General features: G+C 43.0%; 1 protein-coding gene across 1 annotated transcript; it reads left to right on the top strand.

The window, feature by feature from the left end:
* Positions 1 to 11,304: 11,304 nt before the first annotated feature.
* LOC136322584 (splicing factor 3A subunit 2-like) lies at positions 11,305 to 13,891 on the top strand. Its single transcript, XM_066254519.1, has 2 exons — positions 11,305 to 11,387; positions 13,033 to 13,891. Exons 1-2 carry the CDS (start codon positions 11,305 to 11,307, stop codon positions 13,631 to 13,633), a joined length of 684 nt encoding a protein of 227 aa, XP_066110616.1. The 3' UTR covers positions 13,634 to 13,891.
* Positions 13,892 to 15,010: the final 1,119 nt, after the last annotated feature.

The following is a 15,010-nucleotide window of genomic DNA, read 5'->3' as shown; positions in this document are numbered from 1 at the left end:
AAATTCAGAAAAATCGAAGTTGTACCAAGCATATTTTATGATCATAAAGCCTTGAAACAAGAATTCAACTGGAAAAAAGAGAAAAAAAATCCCACAAAAATGTGGAAACTAAACAACATACTTTTAAAAAATGAATGGGTCAAATTAGAAATAAGTGCAGAGATCAAAAGATATATACAGACTAATGAAAACGACAATACGACATATCAGAATCTATGGGATGCAGCAAAAGCAGTGATAAGAGGGAAGTTCATATCACTTCAGGCATATATGAACAAACAAGAGAGAGCCCAAGTGAACCATTTAACTTCCCACCTTAAGGAACTAGAAAAGAAAAACAAAGACAACCCAAAACCAGCCAAAGAAAGGAGATAATAAAAATCAGATCAGAAATAAATGAAATAGAGAACAAAAAAGCTATAGAAAAAATTAATAGAACAATGAGCTGTTTCATTGAAAAGATCAACAAAATTGACAAACCCCTGACAAGATTTACCAAGGACAAAAGAGAAAGAACTCATATAATCAAAATCCAAAATGAAAGAGGAGAGATCACCACGGACATCATAGATATACAAAGAATTATTGTAGAATACTATGAAAAACTTTATGCCACTAAATTCAACAACCTAGAAGAAATGGATAAATTTCCAGAATAATACAACCTTCCTAGACTGAGTCATGAAGAAGCAGAAAGCCTAAACAGACCTATTAGTAGAGAAGAAATAGAAAAAACCATTAAAAACCTCCCCAAAAATAAAAGTCCATACCCAGACAGCTACACTAGTGAATTCTATCAAACATTCAAAGAATACTTGGTCCCTATTCTACAGAAGGTCTTCCAAAAAATTGAAGAAGAAGCAATACTTCCAAACACATTTTATGAGGCCAACATAACCCTCATACCAACACCTGGCAAGGATGGCACAAAAAAAGAAAACTACAGACCAAAATCTCTAATGAATACAGATGCTAAAATATTAAACAAAATACTGGCAAATCGAATACAACAACATATTAAAAAAATAATACATCATGATCAATTGGGATTCATCCCAGAATCTCAAGGATGGTTCAATATAGGTAAAACATTTAACGTAATACAGCATATGAACAAAACAAAGTACAAAAACCACATGATCTTATTAATAGATGCAGAACAGGCTTTCGATAATATACAACACAATTTTATGTTTAAGACTCTCAACAAAATGGGTATAGAAGGAAAATATCTCAACATGATAAAAGCCATATATGATAAACCATCAGCTAACATCATATTAAATGGCACAAAACTGAAGGCTTTCCCCCTTAAATCAGAAACAAGACAGGGTTGTTTACTCTCTCCACTCTTATTTAATGTGGTACTAGAGGTTCTAGCCAGAGCAATCAGACATGACAAAGAAATAAAAGGCATTCATATCAGAAAAGAAGAAGTAAAGGTGTCACTTTTTGCAGATGATATGATCCTATACATTGAAAACCCCAAAGAATCCACAAAAAGACTACTAGAAACAATAAGCCAAAAAGATAAGGTCGCAGGATACAAAATTAACATACAGAAGTCAATAGCCTTTCTATATGCCAACAATGAAACATTTGAGAACGAACTCAAAAGAATAATCCCCTTCACAATTGCAACAAAAAAAAAAATAAAATACCTAGGAATAAACATAACAAAGAATGTAAAGGACTTATATAATGAAAACTATAAACCATTGTTAAGAGAAATTGAAAAAGATATAATGAGATGGAAGAATATTCCTTGTTCTTGGTTAGGAAGAATAAATATAATCAAGATGGCCATATTACCCAAAGCAATATACAAATTTAATGCAATTCCTATCAAAATTCCAATGACATTTTTTAAAGAAATGGAGCAAAAAATCATCAGATTTTTATGGAACTATAAAAAACCCCAAATAGCCAAAGCAATCCTAAAGAAAAAGAATGAAGCTGGGGGCATTACAATACCTGACTTCCAACTATATTATAGGGCCACGACAATCAAAACAGCATGGTGTTGACAGAAAAATAGACACTCAGACCAATGGAACAGAACAGAAAGTCCAGAAATAAAACCACATATATATTGTCAAATAATTTTTGATAAAGGGGCCAACAACACACAATGGAGAAAAGAAAGCCTCTTCAATAAATGGTGCTGGGAAAACTGGAAAGCCACATGCAAAAGAATGAAACTGGACTACAGTCTCTCCCCCCTGTACAAAAATTAACTCAAAATGGATCAAAGATCTAAACATAAGACCTGAAACAATTAAGTACATAGAAGAAGACATAGGTACTCAACTCATGGACCTGGGTTTTAAAGAGCATTTTATGAATTTGACTCCAATGGCAAGAGAAGTGAAGGCAAAAATTAATGAATGGGACTACATCAGACTAAGAAGTTTTTGCCTCAGCAAGGGAAACTGATAACAAAATAAACAGAAAGCCAACTAAATGGGAAAATGATATTTTCAAACAAACAGCTCAGATAAGGGCCTAATATCCAAAATATACAAAGAACTCATAAAACTCAACAACAAACAAACAAACAATCCAATAAAAAAATGGGAAGAGGATATGAATAGACACTTCTCCCAGGAAGAAATACAAATGGCCAACAGATATATGAAAAGATGCTCATCTTCTTTAGCTATTAGAGAAATGCAAATCAAAACGGCAATGAGATACCACCTCACACCTGTTCGATTAGCTGTTATTAGCAAGTCAGGTAATAGCAAATGTTGGAGAGGCTGTGGAGAAAAAGGAACCCTCATACACTGTTGGTGGGAATGTAAAGTAGTACAACCATTATGGAAGAAAGTATGGTGGTTCCTCAAAAAACTGAAAATAGAACTACCTTATGACCCCAGCAATCCCTCTACTGGGTATATATCCCAAAAACTCAGAAACATTGATACGTAAAGACACATGCAGCCCCATGTTTATTGCAGCATTGTTCACAGTGGCCAGGACATGGAAACAACCAAAAGCCCATCAATAGATGACTGGAATAAAGAAGATGTGGCACATATACACTATGGAATACTACTCAGCCATAAGAAATGATGAATCGGAACATTTACAGCAAAATGGTGGGATCTTGATAACATGATACGAAGCGAAATAAGTAAATCAGAAAAAAACAGGAACTGTATTATTCCATACGTAGGTGGGACATAATAGTGAAGCTAAGAGACATTGATAAGAATGTGGTGGTTACGTGGGGGAGGGGGGAATGGGAGAGGGATAGGGGGTGGGAGGGGCACAAAGAAAACAAGATAGAGGGTGACAGAGGACAATCTGACTTTGGGTGATGGGTATGCAACATAATTGAACGACAAGATAACCTGGACATGTTATCTTTGAATATATGTATCCTGATTTATTGATGTCACCCCATTAAAAAATAAAATTATTAAAATAAATAAATAAATAAATAAATAATATAATGTGTTAATTTAAAAATTGTTTATTTTGACATAATTTCTGACTTACAGAAAAGTATTAAAAAAAATTACAAAGAATTTCTAGATGTTTTTTATGTAGATTTACCTAGATCTCTCTCTCCCTCTGTATTTAAATACATATATAGGTATATTCAGAAAAAAATAAAATAAAACATAGACAAATAGATACAACTATATAGAAATATATATATGTGTATATACATAAATATATAAAGCTTGAGTATGTTTATATACATATTGTATGCATATATGTATTTGTAGGTACATACAATATATGTCCATATATTTGTATATGTATGTGTATATGTACATACATATCAATATCTATATATCTGTATCTATTTATCTATGTTTTATTTCTTCTTACTGAATATTTTGAGACTCAATTGCAGACATGCTGCTCCTTTGCTTCTAAATATTTCTGTGTACATTTCTTAAAAACAAAAATTTCTTTTACATTTGCCTTTCAAAATGATCCTTTCGGCTTCCATCTAGAACATCTAGATGGTCTGCAGGTGGAGAGACTGAGGATCAGGAGATGTGTGAAGAGATCTCTTTGACAGTCAAAGCAAGAGCTGATGAAAGTCATACCAGCCTGGGGGCTTCCTAAAATCTCATACATTATGTGAGGTATACATTACATATCTAGGTGATACATTGGTGGGACATGGTAAATGGTGTGATGTAGGTAAAGGTGGTTCCAGGTTTCTGGTCGGATCGGCTGAGCAGGTGGTAGATTTTGGAGCTGTTCACTTAAATGGGGCATGAGCAGCAGGGTGACAAGTTCTGTTCTCGGTATGTGGGGACCAATGTCCCTTTGAGACATCCAGATGAAGATATTTAGGAGGCAACTAGATATGAATGGATCTGAAGCACAAGCCAGAGGCCTGGGCTGGAAATACAAATTTGCAAGTCATTCCTGTAAAGATGTTCATTAGAAGCACAGGAGTGAGACCACCGAGGGAAACTAAAGCCTGGAGGCAGATCCCTGGGGACCTCAACCTTTCAGAGACCTCATTCCATATCTTAGGGCCATGCAGAACAAAGTTAAGCTTTTATCCCTTGGGATAGCGACTAACTCAGGAGTCCCTATCTGACAATGAACCACTGGCTATGTCCATGAGAAAGCCAGGTGGCAGAAGAGCCAGCTGTGGGGGCTTTGGAGGTAAAATACTCACCTCTCACAGCTGGGCCTTCCTAGCAGTCAGGAAGGGGACAGATTTGAAAGGGCTTATTCTTTCTGATCTGAAAGGCTGAAAAAGGTAAGAAAGAATGAGTTCTGTCTCAGAGAGGCTCCAGTGCAGGCCACAGCATGGCTCCCTGTTTCCTGGAGAGTCTAGGAGAAGACAGTGGTAAGTGTGAGTGCCAACAAACCTGGTCCTGTCATCATCGCAAAGCCCTGGCTTTGCATGTGTCGGGGGAGGGTGCAGGCAGAGTGGAAAAGACTGCTGAGACTGTGACATCAGCCAACCTCCAGTTCCATTTGTTTGTTTGATTTTGGTTTGGTTTAGTTTTTGGTCAGGTATGCAGAATTCAAGTTCTCCCTCTGGCATTTTAAAAAATGTGACCCCAAGTAAGCCACTTCCCTTTTTCACCTCACCTGTTCCATATTTGTTAGTGATAAGACTGGGTGAACCACATTAATGGTACCCAAGGTTTGAGTATCACTAAAATGAATTTTTTTAAAACAATGCAGATAAGAGGGTCACTATTTTACTTTGCTAAGTAAGGCAAGGATGCTTTATGATTGCTATCCCTTCTATAAATAAAGTTTGCTTTAAAACCAATATCTCTAGAAAGAGTATACTTTCAGAAAGCAAACCAAAAATAAGACATTCCAACAAAATTACTCAGCAACCTATACCAATCTCTAAAAAATATAGCAGCATTTCCTATTGCTCAATGGCTTCTTGGGAATGTCATCGAGGATTGATAGTCTTTGAGCCAGGAATTGAGAACACTTTCTCTGATTACTGGGGCCCTGTTAGTCTAGAGATGTTTTCTGTCCCCTATGTTCTGTTACCAGAAAGGAGAGCTGGCTCTCTGGGACCTGGAGCTTTGACTCCTTGTGCTTCTTTTCTAGGCTCAGTGCAAGCCTGGCACACAGCAGGAGCAAGCTCCCTCCTTCCAGCCCCTCATCACTCCCCCCTCCCAGCCCCTCATTGCTCCCCCCTCCCATCCCCTCATCACTCCTCCTTTCCAGCCCCTCATTGCTCCCCCCATCACAGCCCCTCAACACTCCCCCATCCCATCCCCTCATCACTCCCCCCTTCCATCCCCTCATCACTCCCCGATCCCATCCCCTCATCACTCCCCCATCCCATCCCCTCATCACTCCCCCATCCCATCCCCTCATCACTCCCTCATCCCATCCCCTCATCACTCCCCCCATCCCATCCCCTCATCACTCCCCCCTCCCATCCCCTCATCACTCCCCCCTCCCATCCCCTCATCACTCCCCCCTCCCATCCCCTCATCACTTCCCCCTCCCATCCCCTCATCACTCCCCCTTTCATCCCCTCATCACTCCCCCCTCCCATCCCCTCATCACTCCCCACTCCCATCCCCTCATCACTTCCCCCTCCCATCCCCTCATCACTCCCCCATCCCATCCCCTCATCACTCCCCCCTCCCATCCCCTCATCACTCCCCCATCCCAGCCCCTCATCGTTCCCCCTCCCAGCCCCTCATTGCTCCCCCCATCACAGCCCCTCATCATTCCCCCTCCCAGCCCCTCATTGCTCCCCCCATCACAGCCCCTCATCGCTCCCCCCCAGCCCCTCATTGCTCCCCCTGCACCACTGCTCAACTGCAGCTCCCTGGGTCTCTGTCTTGTGAAGCCAAACGCACATGTGTGAACAGAGTCTGTCTTTCCTTTCCCTCCTCCCAGCCTTCATCTCCACAGCCCTTTCTTGTCACTTAGAATCCTAAGGGCTCCCTTGACTTCTCTCTCCCCCTCCACTCTCTCAATCCTCCAGTTCTATGAATTCTTAGTTCAAGATCATTTTTTTTAAATACAAGTCTATATTATATATGGGTATTCAATTATATATATATATATAAATATAAATATAAAATGGGTTTTGTCATATGACTTTTATATTTTTATTTTATTTTAAAATTTATTAACTATAGGTGACATACAATATTATATTAGTTTTACATGTACAACAACATAGTGATTCCACATTTAATACCTGACAAAGTGATCACCACAATAAGTCTAGCAGCCATCTGTCACCATACATAGTTAGGATATTATTGACAATATTTCCTGTGCTGTATACTATATCCCCATGACATTTTTATAACTAGAAGTTTATATTTCTTAATCCCTTCCCCCTTTTCACCCGTCCGTCCTACCACTTGCCCGTCTGGCAACCATCAGTTTGTTCTCTGTATCTAGGAGTCTGTTTCTATTTTTTGTTTGTTCCTTTGCTTTGTTCTTTAGATTCCACATAAAAGTGAAATAATACAGTATTTGTTTTCCTCTGTCTGACCCATTTTACTTAGCATAATACCCTCTGGGTCCATCCATGCTATTATCAAAAATGGAAAAATTATATTCTTTTTCTATGGCTGAGTAATATTTTATCCTATATGCATACAACATCTTCTTTGTCTACTCGTCCATCAATGGACACCTGGTTGCTCCCATATCTTGGCTGCTATAAACAATGCTGCAGTAACTCAATGTTATTCTTAACCCTGTGCTTCCCTTTCTGATTCTATTGCTATCATTTTAGGTCAGCTCTTTATAATTTCTTCTCTCCCAAATGATCACCCCGCCTCCATCCTATCCACCCTCACCCCTACTCCTACCTCACTGTGTGCACTGCTGCCAAACTAGTCTTCGAACAAGCTCTTTCATTCTGTCATTCCTTGGCTCCCACTCTCTGTGGAAAAATCGTACTGTGTTTACAGTTGGAAAAGGGCTTAGGGATTTTCATGTTTTACAAAGGAGAAAATCTGAGCCCCAGAGAGGAGAAGCCAGTGGTCCAAATGCACACAGATAATTTTTGTTATATCTAGAAATACAACCAGGCCTTCTAAATATAAGCCAATGCCTAGCTACATTCCCTTGCTAAACAATAGAATTTTGAAAAATATATACAGTGTGCCTGACCTGTGGTGGCACAGTGGATAAAGTGTTGACCTGGAATGCTGAGGTCACTGGTTCGAAATCCTAGGCTTGCCAGGGCAAGGAACATATAAGAAGCAACTACTATGAGTTGATGCTTCCCATTCCTTCCCCCACCTCTCCTCTCTCTAAAATCAATAAATAAAATCTTTTAAAAATAGTTATTTTTAAAAAGATATCTATATATATACACCATAAAGGGCTACCTTTGCACTGTGCAGGGCAGTGCCCATGCTTCCTCACTGGGCCTTCCGCCCTGCAGTTTCCGCATTCTGGACTAGTCTGCCATCCACCAGTCTGGCCCCGTTCCCACTGCCCATAGCCTATTAGCCTTGATCATCCACTATAGTCAGGTTGATCTCTATTTCCCTCAAATACACATCATATCTTCAGATGCTGTCTCAGTCCAAATCCCCTGGCCTGGAATACTCTCACTCACTTCACAGACAGGTCTGAACCTGAGCTGGAACTATGCTGAATGCCAGGACACAAAGGAAGTCAGCCTTTCTGCCCTGATATGCCTTGTCTTAAAGTTTTTCCTGTCTTCCCCATGCATAGCTGTCAACACCAGCCTAGCTCAGAGGGGTAACCTTCCTCTGTGCGCCTGTGCTACCCTATTTCATCCCTACTCCTCAGGTCCTGACTCACTGTATCTGCCTCCCAGCCCCAGCTCCTCTGTCACATTGGGTTGATTGTATCTCACCAAGATCACATACTCCTTGAGGGCAGAGCCTAATTGTCATTCAGTTCCCCAGTCCCAGAGTACTCCGTGCAGTGTCTGCTTTCTGTGTATTTGATGACTGACTAAGTCCCTGCAAAGCTCAGCCCCTTGCCCTTCTACCCAGCTGGGTCCTGGTCCCTCTCAGGCTGACTGTCTAACAGGTGCCTAGAATGGAAGATGAGCAAGCAGGTATCTGTTTTCAAGCCAGAGGCATCCTGGGAGGTAAGGTCCTCCTCTCACCTCCTTTCTCCAAAACACACTTCTCAATCTCACTTACTATTGTCATGTCCATGTTCCTGCAAGAAAATTGAGTATGAGATGAACACGAAGGAAAACCTAAAGAGAAAACAATATCTTTGGCAGCCAAAGGGAACCTTGGCAATGGCAGCCATGCAAAGGAATGGGGGCCATATGTCTCGGAGATTAGGTTAGGACTTATGGCAGCGAGTTCCACCTGCAACCCCATCAACTTCACTGAGAATGAGCCTTATGTCCCCAAGAACATGGAGTTACCTGTGTATATGTGAATGTGTGTGTGTAAGAGAGACAGAAAATTAGAGAAATAGAAAGACAGAGTGTATGTTAATGAAAGCTAGTGAATAATACCATCCAAATGCCCAGGATAAACATTTAATGTCATTGGTGGCTTTTTTTTTATTTAGAAAATTAAATTTAATGGGGTGACATCGATCAATAAGAGTACGTAGGTTTCCAGTAAACATCTCTATAGCATTTGAACTGTTGATTATGTTGTGTGCCCATCAGCTGAAGTCAACTCACTCTGTCACTGCATACTTGTCCCTCTTTACTGCCCCTCCCCCCCATAACCATTGATTGCACTTCTATCTGTGTCCATGAGTCTCAGTTTTATGTCCCACCTATGTGTGAAATGGTGGCTTTAACATAGGTTACCCATGTCTTTTCTGTGCTCTAGATATAGAAGCAATGCATTCTTAAGGTAGCTGACTCTACACCAAGAGTCTGTTCTGAGTGGTTGGGGCTTGTGCAAAATAAGATTGACAGATTTGACTCAAAACTCATGAGTTAGCTGATGTTCACACTTTCTCCAACTAGGCAGGCATCACTCCAGTGTCACCTGGGTTTGATCGCTTCAGTTAATCTCTCTCAAACAATCAGGAAATATCTATATGATTTGGAAGTAGGAGGAAGACAAGAGGACATGATCAGTTTTATTCTTCTGTCCCACACATAGGCCCAGTTTAAAAAGCTGGCTTGCTGCAGTGGACACACTGTTGTACTAGGAACAGTGAGGGCTGTCATGCTCACACCATCCCTAGCACAGTGCCTGGCGAGGCACAGTTCTGGTGCCTCTTGATGAGTCAGTGCTTGCTCCAGCATCACTGCCCCACACAACCTTACTGCTCTGCTACCAGGGACCTGCACTGAAATCCTTTCCATGGCTCAGTGGGGTTGCTTCACCTGTCAGTGACATCAGGTCCAAGGGATTCTCTTACCTGGGAGGACTGGATGCTTCTGGGTCTCTCTCAGGAACTTGACTCCGCACAGCCTGTGATCCCAGTGAGTCAGGACCGTGATTTAAGGCAGAGACCATTGATCTCTCCTGTGTCCTCTAGTGTGTGACAGCATGACATCCCAAGATCTTGGAAAATATCTTACGTTTTTAGTAGAAGAATGGCTGACTTTCATATCTGAAATGTAAAACGTGCCATCCTCAGGACTAGCTTGCATTATTTCCATTTCTCTTAGTCAAGGGCATATGTCACAGAGTGACAAGTGCCACTGCTTGCTTTCAAATTTTGCAGCTACCTATTCCATATTTCTAAGGGTGTGTCTTGCCCTAGTATTCAGAGCCCAGCTCTAGGGTGCACCCAACAATGATTGAACACTTATTTTTGTGCCAAACACTATGCACATTAACATATGTTGTCCATTTTAACTTTACTGCTGGCATGCAGAATGATGTCAGTAACTTCTTTAGCAGATGAGAAAACTGAGACTCAAAGACATTCAGTGCTCAAGGACACCTAACCGGGAAAGATCAGAACCCCAACCCGAACCCCAGTTGGATATTCTTTAGAAATATGTTTTATCCTTCGTCAGACATGGACAGCATCCAAGTCTGTGCTGTCCCTCTTTGTCCCAGAATCTCTAACAGAAGGAGGGAGAATCAGGACTGGGTAACTCAAAGCTCGGAATCTAGGACTAGCCCAGGTGACTCCTCCACAAGCTCATTCTAATTCAATGCTTCTTAGTTTCTCCACCTGCTCGACCTTATGATAATAACCTCCTTGGAAACCCTGGAGTCCAGGTGACTTATACATATGTAAAGAAATAGAGACATGAGTACTGTCTACTGTAATCACCCAATTTCTTTTAATGACATCTAGTGATTTTCTTAATAGCTACAGGACAGAGGGCTGCAGCTCCAATACATTGTTTAAATAGCAATAGGCAAAAACCAAAGCCATTTCCCACCAGTTTAGTGTGAATGTGGCTCTGAGCCTTGGTTAAGTCAAAGCATAAGTTTGCTGACTTTAATGGGCTTACCAGAGAGCCATTCACCTCCCTCCATTGTTAAATTTTCCTTCAAATAATGTTCTTGGCATATCCCACCCAGCCCACCACCTCCTCTCTGCCAACCAGAACATCCCAGAACACTGCCCTCAGACCCCCCACACACACATATAACCAGCACTGTCTTAAATGCTGCTGTGGGACCATCCCAGATGCCAACGTTCTAAGTCAAAACTTACAAGCAGGTTTGGAAATCCAAAGCAGCCAGGCCTCGTAAAGTGATGGGGAGGAGGGGCCAGGGCCAGAATGAAGGCATCGTCATTCCCGAATTCCACCATTCCAAGAGGGTGGCTATCAGCCCCAGGGGATGAGTAAAACCTAAAATTTGAGGAAGGCCAGGTAGATTCTATTGTAACTAGGGACTAATTAGAACACCCCAATCCTCGGCCACCTCATGATGTTGGGCAGGGATGTGTAAGTATAAAAGGCAGCAGGCTCAGAGCATCTCAAACTCCTCAACTCCGCCACACTTCAGTCGCTCTGGTGAACTTGGGTGAGTCTGGCAACCTAGCATTTCTCGTAGCTCTGCTCTACATGGTCCCAAACTCAGACTGGGAGCTGAGCTGGAGCTCCAGGTGGTTTGGGCATCTCTCTCCCCTGTATCATTTGGGACTAATCTGTCTTAGTCTATAAATCTAGTGAGGAGGGTGGGAAGGTGGGCTGAGATGGGGGGTGGGTCTGCTAAGAGGCCAGCATCCTGAGGCTCCTGCTGGTGTTCTGTGGGTGTTGATCTTGCCATGTTCTGAGAGGGACGCGGTAGAAGGAGAAGGGGGGCCCAGCTATGGGGCAGAACAACCTGCAGAGCTGCCCTTTGAGGGAGAGGTGGATTCTGCGCGGGAGTAGAGCGGGCTGTCTCGGGGAGTGGAAGTGCAGAAGCCCAAGGAAGACAGAGAAGCACGGACAAAAGGATGAGGCAGAATTCCCGGCCAGGGCACATAGGAGAAGCGCCCATTTGCTTCTCCACCCTCCCCCCCTCTTTCCTCTGTCTCTCTCTTCCCCTCCCGCAGCCAAGGCTCCATTGGAGCAAAGATGGCCCGGGCACTGGGGATGGCTCCTTGGCCTCTGCCCCAGGCGCTAGAGTGGCTCTGGTCACCACAGAGCGACACCCTGGAGGGGCAGAGCATCGCCCCCTGGGGGGCAGAGCACCGCCCCTGGTGGGCGTGCCGGGTGGATCCCGGTCGGGCGCATGCGGGAGTCTGTCTGACTGTCTCTCCCTGTTTCCAGCTTCAGAAAAATACAAAAAAAAAAAAAATGGATGAGGCAGAGTCCTACTCTGGGAACCAGGGGCCACTATTTCCATCTGTGCTGAGTGGCTGGAGAACAACTACTTCCCTTTCTGAGTTTTGCTTTCCTCATTGTAATTAATCAAAAAAGTCCATTTTATGCCTAAATTCCTCTTTTCTATAAATTCTCTTAGAAAGTAGTTGAGCTGCTCATTACCATTCATTCTGAATTTTTATAAATTTATTTAATAAATTGAAACACACAGTGCTCATTATGTGCTACGTACTGTGTATGTGAATACATTTATATATGTATGTATGCACATTTGTATATATGCATTTTATATACTCCTTTAATCCTTATAGCACCCTCAACAGAAGTAAGCAACGAAAGGTACATACCTTGCTCAGTCACACAGCTGTTTAATGGTTTAGCCAGGACTCAGATCTCAGATCCCATGTAGCCCTGTTCTAGATTCCACAGTCTTTGTCATAACAGCATATTACTTTTGTTCTTTCTCTCTCTCTCTCTCTTTCTTCTTTTTCTTTGATTGCTTCCTCTTTCATTTTTTCTTCTTCTCTCCCACCCTCCCTCCTTCTCCCCTTTCCTCTCTTCTTCCCTACCTCTGTTCTTCCCTCCTTCCCTCTCTTCCTTCTTTTCTTCCTTCCTTTCTTCTTTCTTTTGTCTCAGAAAGAGTCAAAATGACTTACAAACACTTAGCTACAATTTATACTCACTCTCACACACACACACACAAACACACTCACACACAAACACACTCACACTGTAAATAGGTAAAGTGACCTGATCAGGGGGGCAAAGTAAAAGCAGAGCAGGACGTGAACTGAACGTGACAGGAGGGTCATCTGGGCCCAGAGTAAACGTTCCTCACTTCTGTGTCTTTCTGCTTCCAGGTGTACGTCCAGCCAGAATGTCTCAGCAGAAACAGAAGTGCTGCCCCCCACCCAAGGTGTGCTGCCCTCCACCTCAGCAGTGCTGCCCCCCACCTCCTCCATGCTGCCCTCCACCCCAGCAGTGCTGCCCTCCACCCCAGCAGTGCTGCCCTCCACCTCAGCAGTGCTGCCCCCCACCAAAGGTGTGCTGCCCCCCACCAAAGGTGTGCTGTCCCCCACCTCAGCAGTGCTGCCCCCCACCAAAGGTGTGCTGTCCCCCACCTCAGCAGTGCTGCCCCCCACCACAGGTGTGCTGCCCCCCACCTCAGCAGTGCTGTCCCCCACCCCAGCAGTGCTGTCCCCCACCAAAGGTGTGCTGCCCCCCACCTCAGCAGTGCTGCCCCCCACCTCAGCAGTGCTGCCCCCCACCCAAGGTGTGCTGCCCCCCACCTTGTCAGCAGACCAAGCAGACTTGCCAGCCTCCACTCAAGTGCCAGCCAAAGTGACCACCTCCAGCAGTGCAAGAAGTCCAAGCAGAAGTAAGCCTGGACATGTGACTAGAGGCCAAGCCCCCAGGGAAAACAGAGCAAGAAGCCAACCCCTCCCTCAAACAGCCAGATGACAGCCGCACTCACCGCCAGCCACACTCGGGGAAACGTAGTACCAGATGGCGGCTTCCTCAATCTCTACCGCTTATTAATTATCAGCTGTAATTTCCATCCTAGACAAAGATCTGGTTCTAAAGTGTCTAGTCATCTTTGCTGACATGTATCTACATCGCCCTGCTGGCTTTTTAGAAACCTGGGCAACAAGCCTGGACACCCTTCCCTATCACCCTTCATTTCTGCTCCTGTTTTCCAAACAATTAAATAAAATTCCTCTGGCACTAATGTCTGTTATTGTGCTTTTGACAATTTTTTTTACAATTTTTACTTACTTATCTATTTATCTATATATCTATTTATTTATTTATGAGAGAGAGAGAGAGAGGATGGGAGAGAGAGAGAAAAACATTGATTTATTGTTCCACTTATTCATGCATTCATTACTTGATTCTTGTATGTGCCTTGACCAGGAATCGAACTTGCAAACTTGCCATATTGGAACAATGTTATAACCGACTATCTGCCCAGGGCACTGTTTTACAGTTTTACATTTCTGCAAATTTTGTATTTCGCTCCTTAACCCAGAGTCCCAGGAGAGTGGAGCATCTGGGTGCAGCGAGAGGAGAAGGCGGGGACAGGTACCTTCTGAACTGCAGATACTCACAATGTCCTGCCCAGGGAAGGAGAGGTGGGGGCACAGAGACACATCCCTCATCCACAGAAAGCGTACATGCCACATGAAACCAGGGTGGAGAGGGGTGATGACAATGGCTGCAAGGAAAACACAGCCTCCTCGTCTGCCAGGGAGAGTAGGAGAGCTCCCAGCCAAGAGCTACATAGTAAAGGAAAAAGACTGAAGCAAATAACTCCTAATTCAGAGATCACACTTCAAGCAAGGGCTTATGGGTCAAAAGAAATTGAGGATAGGAGCTTTAAAATTGATCCACAAGTGAAAGAAAAGACCAAGGCTTTTTCCAAGTTAATAAAACGTATAATTAGAAGACAGTCTATGCAAACATCATATAACCAACACACACATGTGCATCATCAATATGATAAAAATTATAGCTCTCATTTTTCTTCAGTTGGGAATTCTCCTGGGCTATTTTTCCCCCACCAACATCCTATTTTTAATCCCCTACATTCATGGAAGATTGAAGTAACCAGAAAATTTGAACCCATAGGTAATCCAACCTTTTTGTTTCTATTGCTTCTATTACTCCCCCTAATTTGCCCCCATCTCTCTCCACCAAACTTTCCTCTTACAAAATAGTCCAAAGATTAGGGTAATTGAACCTCTTCTCCTACACCTGTCTCCCTTTTCATGCCTCTGGGCTCCAGGGGAGTCACTGAGAATAAGCAGAAGTACCCAAAAGGAGCCAGAGGGAAAAATA

The sequence above is a fragment of the Saccopteryx bilineata genome, chromosome 2 (assembly GCF_036850765.1).
Source record: "Saccopteryx bilineata isolate mSacBil1 chromosome 2, mSacBil1_pri_phased_curated, whole genome shotgun sequence".
Classification (NCBI taxonomy): domain Eukaryota; kingdom Metazoa; phylum Chordata; class Mammalia; order Chiroptera; family Emballonuridae; genus Saccopteryx; species Saccopteryx bilineata.
Note: the sequence above shows the minus strand (reverse complement) of the source record. Positions and strands in the feature narration are given on the sequence as shown.

Excerpts from the sequence above, each read along its gene's own strand:
- LOC136322584 (XM_066254519.1), top strand. The coding sequence starts at position 11,305 with ATGTGTAAGTATAAAAGGCAGCAGGCTCAGAGCATCTCAAACTCCTCA. Across the intron at positions 11,388-13,032 it reads AGTCGCTCTGGTGAACTTGG|GTGTACGTCCAGCCAGAATG; the intron begins GTGAGTCTGGCA and ends TTCTGCTTCCAG.